General features: G+C 31.9%; 1 protein-coding gene across 1 annotated transcript; it reads right to left on the bottom strand.

Moving 5' to 3' along the window:
* Nucleotides 1-1,713: 1,713 nt before the first annotated feature.
* LOC115960518 (F-box protein At5g51370) lies at nt 1,714-4,220 on the bottom strand. Its single transcript, XM_031079448.1, has 2 exons — nt 2,723-4,220; nt 1,714-2,302 (listed from the first exon to the last, which is right to left on the bottom strand). Exons 1-2 carry the CDS (start codon nt 3,985-3,987, stop codon nt 2,020-2,022), a joined length of 1,548 nt encoding a protein of 515 aa, XP_030935308.1. The 5' UTR covers nt 3,988-4,220; the 3' UTR covers nt 1,714-2,019.
* Between the last annotated feature and the right edge of the window lie 5,532 nt (nt 4,221-9,752).

Below are 9,752 nucleotides of genomic sequence, written 5' to 3'. Positions count from 1 at the left end.
CTTTAGAGCCGGCGTCGTTTTACGCTTACTCAAATATAATAACACGTTTGTAAATAAGCTAATTATGTGAATATATATGTTTAACAAAAAAAATATGCGTATATATATGAAAAAATATACTTATATAAACTTAAGATTAAGTTAATGAAATTAGTATTTTTTTTAAGTGAAATTAATATATAAGTTCATAAGATATATTAAATTATTATTTGAAATCACTTATATATAGTTTTAAACAATACAAGATTAGTAAAACTAATTTTTATAATTTCATAAATGAAAATTGATATATGTAATTAACTTAAATAATATAATTTCAACTATAATTTAGTTATTATTAATAATTATTATAGATTTGTAAAAGAGTAAAAAAAACATTTAGTTCCAGCAGTTCTCTCCAATAAATCTCCAATAAAGTCATACTAAATGGATGAGATAAAAAGCAGTTTTGCACTTCCAGTACTTAGATCAATCAAATTGTTAATTACAATCTCAACACTATTCTACCAAGGGCGTAACCAGGATATTTTGCTTGAGGGGCCAAATTATATATTCCTATGTTAAATTTATAAATATATGGTATACAAAATGATCAAATTTAAATATAATAATATCATTTCTAAACTCAAATCAATGCATCTAAAACTAAAATTAAAAAATAATATTAGCTAGGGAAAATATGAGATGATGACGAAAAGATCAAATTTGTGAAGAAAAAAACTCATAAGTTTGTACTGCCAATGCATAAAATATACTAAGGAACACAGTGCACTTTTTTTTTTTGGTAACAATACAGTGCACTTTTGGATGCAAGAAACACAATACACTGCACTTTTATATACTTATAAAAAAGAAAGGACACATGGTATCTAGGCATTTGTTAGGCTTTGGTAAAAGTTTATGCTTTAATTGGGTGAGTCTACTTGATAAACTAACGGTAGAGCAAACTAACTAAAAGGGTCATCGTTTGATTTTAAAGGAAAGAATAGACAAACTCATGTAGACTGGAATCTATGAAATTTTTGTGGGAGCCAATCATTACAATTTTAAGAACCCAGCCCATTTTAATATATTATTATAGGGAAATAAGTAATTAATATTTTGACAACTTTTTTCATTTCTCATAAAAGTGGTATCAAAACTTTCCTAAAATGAATTATTAGCATTTTCCATTATTATAAAGGGATTTCAAAGTGGTTGTGGGGGGGGGGGGGGAATCGCCCCCCAAATGTTACATGTGCCTCCGCCCTGGATTCTAGCAAAGCCAGTGTTCTTTACTCCTGACTCTTATCTCTTATATCTTTTGAGAAGTAAATAAGCATCACTCTTTTGAATTCGCCTCCCTCAAATTTGCTGATTCTTAAAACAAAACATGTCCATGTCATAAATCAAAACCATAATAACCTAATGCAGCAGTACTTGCAATAAAGCACCATGGATTTCCTACCTCCAAAAACCAATCTTCAGCTATGGTTAATTTATTATTAGCATATAGGTCTGTCATGCTTAAAAGCCTCCTGGATAGATAATAAACTGCAACAAGACATATAACAAGGATATTTGATCATGGTTTTTTTTTTTTTTTTTAATTCTTATACTACCTTTTTATCTAGTAAATACAAACCGACTTCTGAAAGGGATGCATTTATTAGAGAAAAAGGTAGTTTGATAATGTAATAAGCAATTAAAGCATTGTCGACTTGAGAATAGACATGAACTAGAAGATTTGCACTGTGGCAAATCAAAATTGTGTTGAAAATGGCACCCAAACATGAGCTATAAGACGGGTGTAAGGCAAAATGTACTGTGTTTACAATCTTCCTGAGTTAACATCTGCATCTATTCTAACCATCAAACTACCATAATGAGTACAGAATATTGTTACAGCCTTCACGATGAGAAGTCAAGAACTATTATGCAAGCTCAAGCTGCAGATTCTGGCTTTCAAGTGCAACTTCATGTCTCCCACTCTCTAGAAAGATTTACTGCCTTTCTTTCCTATTCCAGTCTCCACAAGAATCAGTGGACGAAGAGACGCTCCCTCTTGAAAAATTTACCACCTTTCTTTCCCATTACAATCCCCAATACACTAGATGGACGAAGAGACTTTGTATCTGGCCTCCATTGCAACTCTTTAAAAACAGAGAACATAGTTGAGAGTGAAGGAGAGATTTCACTATCCTTTATATTCTTACAGGATTCAACTCTAAGGCTTTGAAGCTCCTTCCAGGAAAGAATTACAGACTCCAGACCTTCGGTAGTTAGCAATGAGCATCCCTCTAAAGACAAGAACTCCACCCTCCTGTTAGAAAAACAAGATCCATTATTCTTACTATTGAAGAACACTTCATGCAGATATTTAATAAGTAATCTTAATAAATGTTAACCAGATAATTACACGTTATATTGGCAAGTCATAGGTCAGTGGAAGCAACTCTAAACATAGTTATTCCTATATTCAGTTGAGCCCATAGCAAAATCCACAACCTAACATCATTATTAGTGTAATTCAGCATGTTATGCATAAAATTGATTAGAAGCTAGTTTGTGTAAACAAGTGAATCAACTTTACACAACATTACAAATGTGAATAAACACTATAAATACTAAAATTTCAACCACTAGTATAAATTCATTTGCCTTGTAGCTTTATGTAGCAACAAAAGTAAACAGAGTAAAAGAAACCCCCTTTTTTCAGAAGAAGAGTAAAAGAACCCATTACCTGCAACAACTAGCTAAGCTGAACATGTCATTATCCAATCCCCAACAATCCTGAAGTACCATCTCCCTCACAGCCATACACAGCATAAACATCGCTCCCACACTCTTCTTATCCCTCAAGTGACATTTGTGCAAATGCAACCGTTCAAGAGCCGGGCAACAACCCAAATAATCTTCCGGCCCGGGACTCGGATCAATCCTCTTACATGACTGAAACCTCAAAGTCTTCAAATTCTCACAATACGACAACCCCGCCAACCACCCATCATCCATCCTATGATCACAAATACTCAACTCCTCCAACATTTGACAACACTGCCCAATAGCCTTAATCCCATCAAAACTCCCCTCACAACCATAGAGCTCAAGCTTCACCAACCTCTTACACCCTTGTGCCAATATAGTCAATCCAATATCCGAAACCAATGACCCATAAAATCCATCCACATTCCCAACCAACCTCAACACTTGCAAATTAGTACACGCTGCAATGCCACGCAAAACATCATCATTACACATATGCAATTCCAACTCTTGTAATGTCATGCACTCCTCTGCCAAACTCAAAACCCCTAACTCACTAGCTCCTATGACCGAAACCTTACGCAAGTTAGGACAACCACAAGCAAGCATTTTCAACCCTCTATCAATAACCTCCACAGGAAACAAACTATCCTCACAAAGCTCATTCCATTTCGTCGAAAACCCGGATCCCAAATGCATCGAAAACACCCTGTTCGTCAACAAAATCCCAGAATTCCGAGGAGAGAAGAAACACCCAGATACCAAATCCACATGGGTCAGATTTGGGAACCGAAAAACCAACCGACCCGATTCGAGAAAGTGCCAAGATAAGAGCTTTAGAGACCGAACTAAACGGCCTTGAAGGTTAAGCCAGCGCTTGCAAACAAGGGAGATCGAGTTGTGATTGGAATCTGGGAGTTTGGAGAGGATTTGGAGCAGGGTTTGGTCGGAGAGTTTCCGGGTCGGGTCGGACTCGGATTTCGGGTAATTGAAATTAGGGTTTGGGAATTTGGGGAAATTGGAAATGGGGATTTGGGTTTTGGGGATTTTGGGAGATTTGGTGTTTTTATTGTTGTTGCTGTTGTTTTTAGTGGTGGGAGTGATAGGAGAAGAGAGAGATTGGAGTTGCATTGTGAAGATAACATGCTTGAGAGGCTTAGTGTTTTTGAGCCACAGGTCTGACCAGCTTGGTGGTCGTTTTTTTGGGCTAGGGTTTTCAGGTTTCTCTGGTGCAAACGACATCGTTTTCTCAGATTTGAAACTCAAAGACTACTTCTAATATTCTTTCTTTCCATTCCCTAAACTCTCTTGGATTTTCAAAGTCTCTGTGTGGGTTTACTGTGAGAGTGTGAATGTGTGGGGATATTTTCTTGAAAATGTTTGGTTGAGTGAAAGAGATTTCCCCTGGTCTATTCTTTCGTTTTCTGTGGGAGTGGGAAAGACTTTTCTGGTTATTAGGCCAACGTAATTGTAATTGATGAGGAAATGAGATTTGAACGTTTCCCAACAATCATTTTCTTGGTTGGGGCGCTTTTTTGTTGTTACCTCACAATTTGAATTTTGGGGGGCTACGCCTACGTGGCGTTTTTTAAAAGTTATTGGGAAAAAAGAGAAAAGCCCAACAAAGAAAATTGATTTTTTGGGCTTGCTAAACGAACTATAAAACACAAGAAAATCTATAAAAATGTCAATTTGTATCTATAAAAAAAATTCTTATTTTTTATTTTGGTGTAAGTTTTTACTATAAAATGCAAATTTATATTTAATATCTAAGAGTTATTTATAACTTTTTTTTTTAAAATTTCACTTCCTTTATAAGCAATTATGATTTTATACAACTTAATTAAAGTAAAAAAATAGTGTAGTTTTTGTTAAAAATGGAGAAAAGTGAATATATTTTGACTTGATGGAAGAACAGTCATAGCAGGATGATCATTATAGGTTCAAATTATATTATTTATAGTTTGTCAAAAAAAATTATATTGTTTATATTAAAAAAATTATTGGTGTCAAAGTAGAGAAAGAAAAAAAAGGTATATTTTTGTACATACACTCGCAATATTTTATATTTCAAATTAGAAGGGTAACTTTTCAACTTTTACACCCTTCTCTCTCTCTGTCTCTCTCTCTATCTCAATATTACTTATTTCGTAATATCAAATTACTAAAATACTCATATTTATTAACTCTACTTTCAAGAGTAAAATGTCCTGAAAAAGACAATTTTAATTTCAAGAAACTCATGTTAGGAACACTCTCCCAGATATAAAGTAATATTAAACAAATTAAACAACATTCTTCTACAATCAAAGTGAGATCAAACATATATTATAACCTACTTAGATTTACAAAATTTCCAACTCAAACAAGGTATGTTAATTCAACTTAAACTCTCTTCAAATTAGATAACTATCAGCAAAATATGCCAACAATGACATGAAGTTTACATTACTAAATAAACATGAATCACAATGTTTTTCAATTAAAAACTTTTTAGAATACATGTACGTGTATGTAAAACATACATATGGGACTCAGATTCGCCTTAATTTATTATGTCAAATTATTTTGTTTTATGTCAGATTTTTGACCAACTTTATAAGGTGTAGAGCTAATAAAACTAACTTTTCTAATTTCATTTGTCACTTTAATACTATTTTAGTCATCTTATTAATTTATACCAAATTTTTATTAGGTAAACCCCACAATAAATTATCCTCAAGCAGCACTAACATTTCCCTTATTATAAGAGTATTAGCATCAGGAAATGCTACTCTATTCTATTTTACCATCCCAAAAATCTACTTTATCAATTATACCATTCCATTTTACAATACTTCCAGCATCCCAAACTTTTATTTTCTTATTCTACTCATTAAAATAATATATCTATACAATAAAATAATATTTCCTCCGATCACCATCATTTATTCTTAGCAATAACATTTCTTGATGCAATACATTTTGGTGCTTGAAATGTCAAATATCCCTTACATTTGGCATTAGCATTCCCCAATGCTAATGCTCTAACAGTTTGAAATCAAAAAAAAAAAAAAAAATGCTCTAATAGTTTCATTGTATCTGAGTTTAGCTATTTGGGTGGTCCACTGGTGCCACACTTTTTTTTAGTTTGTCAAAAAAAATTATATTGTTTATATTAAAAAAATTATTGGTGTCAAAGTAGAGAAAGAAAAAAAAGGTATATTTTTGTACATACACTCGCAATATTTTATATTTCAAATTAGAAGGGTAACTTTTCAACTTTTACACCCTTCTCTCTCTCTGTCTCTCTCTCTATCTCAATATTACTTATTTCGTAATATCAAATTACTAAAATACTCATATTTATTAACTCTACTTTCAAGAGTAAAATGTCCTGAAAAAGACAATTTTAATTTCAAGAAACTCATGTTAGGAACACTCTCCCAGATATAAAGTAATATTAAACAAATTAAACAACATTCTTCTACAATCAAAGTGAGATCAAACATATATTATAACCTACTTAGATTTACAAAATTTCCAACTCAAACAAGGTATGTTAATTCAACTTAAACTCTCTTCAAATTAGATAACTATCAGCAAAATATGCCAACAATGACATGAAGTTTACATTACTAAATAAACATGAATCACAATGTTTTTCAATTAAAAACTTTTTAGAATACATGTACGTGTATGTAAAACATACATATGGGACTCAGATTCGCCTTAATTTATTATGTCAAATTATTTTGTTTTATGTCAGATTTTTGACCAACTTTATAAGGTGTAGAGCTAATAAAACTAACTTTTCTAATTTCATTTGTCACTTTAATACTATTTTAGTCATCTTATTAATTTATACCAAATTTTTATTAGGTAAACCCCACAATAAATTATCCTCAAGCAGCACTAACATTTCCCTTATTATAAGAGTATTAGCATCAGGAAATGCTACTCTATTCTATTTTACCATCCCAAAAATCTACTTTATCAATTATACCATTCCATTTTACAATACTTCCAGCATCCCAAACTTTTATTTTCTTATTCTACTCATTAAAATAATATATCTATACAATAAAATAATATTTCCTCCGATCACCATCATTTATTCTTAGCAATAACATTTCTTGATGCAATACATTTTGGTGCTTGAAATGTCAAATATCCCTTACATTTGGCATTAGCATTCCCCAATGCTAATGCTCTAACAGTTTGAAATCAAAAAAAAAAAAAAAAATGCTCTAATAGTTTCATTGTATCTGAGTTTAGCTATTTGGGTGGTCCACTGGTGCCACACTTTTTTTTCTTTTTTCTTTTTTTTTCATTGCTAAAGATGGTAAAGAGAGTGTCCCACCAAAATAGCCGTTAGATAGCCGTGCCATGATTCAAAACTAGACTCACAAGGAGGACAGTAACTTCGTTGATGAAGCAATTGAACGATAAACGAATAACTCAACCATACACTTAATAAAGGCCCATTTGGGAGAGCGTAAACCCAACCAACAAGCAATAGTACTCATAAATTTTTTAATTACACATGACCGTAAATTCGTCGCAAGCAATTTGAACTATTCCACCCTCATCATAAACACTGGACACATCACTTTGCTATTGAAATTTTCAAGTGGTTTTCTCCTCCCAAAGACAGTACACTGTTGCAGAAAGCATAATTGTACAGATTGTCGTTTGGTCATCCATTGTCTAGAACCTTAACTTGCTGCTTCCATATTTGTTCACACAGAGAGAGAGAGAGAGAGAGAGAGAGATCCTGATCTTCTACTCTGCATAACACACAGCACACTCCCCACTAGTGTCTGATCTGCCCTTAACCACTCCACTAACCATATGGTAATTGAGTGCTTAAGGATTGCTTTTTTGAACCAGACCAACCTATGCCCCTAGTTCTATGTCTTATAAAAATTATGGGACTCACGAACAAAGTTTATCTCTAAACTAGTTTGGAGAGAAATTATTCAAACTTCTTATATTTTATTTGGTGTGAATTTTAAAAATCTAATTATTAAATTTCATGTTCCTTATGTTCTTAACTAGGGGCGATGCTGCATTGATGACAGGGGGTTCAAATGAACCCCTTGACCTGAAGAGAAAAAAAAATTATATAGTGTATTTTAAAATTTTTTTGTTTTGACCCCCTAAAATATAAATTTGAACACTCTAACCCAAAAAGAAGAAGAAGATGAAGATGACAATATAGAAAAATTCACAACGCAGGATCAGAGAAATGTTCATTTTGCAATGGAGGAGATCATTTTTTCGCAGCTTTGCAACAGAGGAGGTCCCTCTATCACGGTGGCTTGTAGTGGTGGCCATGCTAGTTGTAAATGGTAGAGGAAACGATACTTATGGGCTATGGCGTGCTGGCGATCTCCACACAGAGAGAGAGAGAGAGAGAGAGAGAGAGAGAGAGAGAGAGAGAGAGAGAGAGAGAGAGTATCTAATAGATGACTAACTAAATTAATATTTGTAAATTTTTTTAGAAGGAAATATGTATAGTAAATGTATAATTATAAATTATTAAATTACATCTAACCAGGAATCACTCTTCTTTTTCTTTTCTATTTCAATTTTTTGATCCACCAATCTAATTTTTAAAACCATTTATAGAAGTATTAAAAGACTTAAGAGAAAATAAGGAGGTATTTTTTAAAACTTTTGATTAGATAATAAGTTTAATATATATTAAAACGGTGTATCAGTATATACACGATTACTCAAATATTCCATTCCATTAGTCAACTCAGAATATTCACTAGAATGGAATTCAAAACCCTATGGTTAATATAATGATAAAGACCAATAAATTGTCAAAATTGACCCCCTTAAAAAAAAATTCTGGAGCCGCCATTGTTCTTAACATGCATATCAAACTTCGTTCAAATCGGATGTTATTTATTATTCGATTAATAAACTTATTTTTTATACATAGATTTAGATTATAAAAACTTGAAATTTTAATATTTGTTTGATGATATAGCAATTAATTTTTGATCTTCTTGAAATTTTGCAAACGTGAAAGAATATAATCTGAACATATAACAAACGGTTTAGATTTTCAAAATTTACACTTAATATAAAAATATATGAAGAATTTGAATGGTTTCGCTACTATGGACCTAAGTGTATGAAATCAAAGCAAATAAACAGCATCGTTTTTTATGACAGCAATCCTCAATAATTTTAGGGACTATTAATGTCAGAAAAGATCAAGCAGTGCAAGTATAAAGCACGATTGGACTAAATATCCTTACAAGTGAATTAAGAATCAAATAAATTTATTTAAATAGGAGAGAAGGAAATTGAAATGGAGGTTTAGTTAATTTAAAAAACAAGAAAAGAAAGACCTAAATATTTTATGCTTGGGTAATACCTCGATCTTCAATAAATATTTTATGCTTACAATAATCTTATCTAAAGTTGTATGTTGGAATTTGTTACGTAGGACACGGCATGAGCAACGCAAGTGAATAACTTAGCAATAAGAATGACCAACCACTCTTCTTAGCTGGCCTTCATTGGAAAGTTCAAATTAACTATTGTTTGATCTTCTTTAATTGCCGGAAAATCTTCCACGTTGATCTTTGATCTTCTTTAATTTTGTGTGTCTATAGATTTTTTAACAAAAAAATCTAGGTTATTAATTAATAATTTTGTATCTAAAACAAAATAATAAAGTTTAAGTAGTATATATATATATATATATATATATATAAGATCTCAATTCAATTTTCACCTAAGACCCTCAAATGCATCAAGCTGGTCCTACCACGTTCAACTTCAACCCCTATCTCAAGAAAGTATATCATGTATCGGATGCATAAGAGCCTATTTGGTTTGAACAAAAAAAGAGTGTATTTTATATTTATTTTCAGTTTTGAATGGAGCCCACCACAAAAAAAGTTGTTTGGCTTTGTATTTGTATTTAGTTTTTATTTTTAGTATAAAAAATAGGATTTGAATATAAAAAATAAATACAACTTTTTAGTGGTTTCATTTTCTTG

Source organism: Quercus lobata, chromosome 9, assembly GCF_001633185.2.
Source record: "Quercus lobata isolate SW786 chromosome 9, ValleyOak3.0 Primary Assembly, whole genome shotgun sequence".
Classification (NCBI taxonomy): Eukaryota; Viridiplantae; Streptophyta; class Magnoliopsida; order Fagales; family Fagaceae; genus Quercus; species Quercus lobata.
Note: the sequence above shows the minus strand (reverse complement) of the source record. Positions and strands in the feature narration are given on the sequence as shown.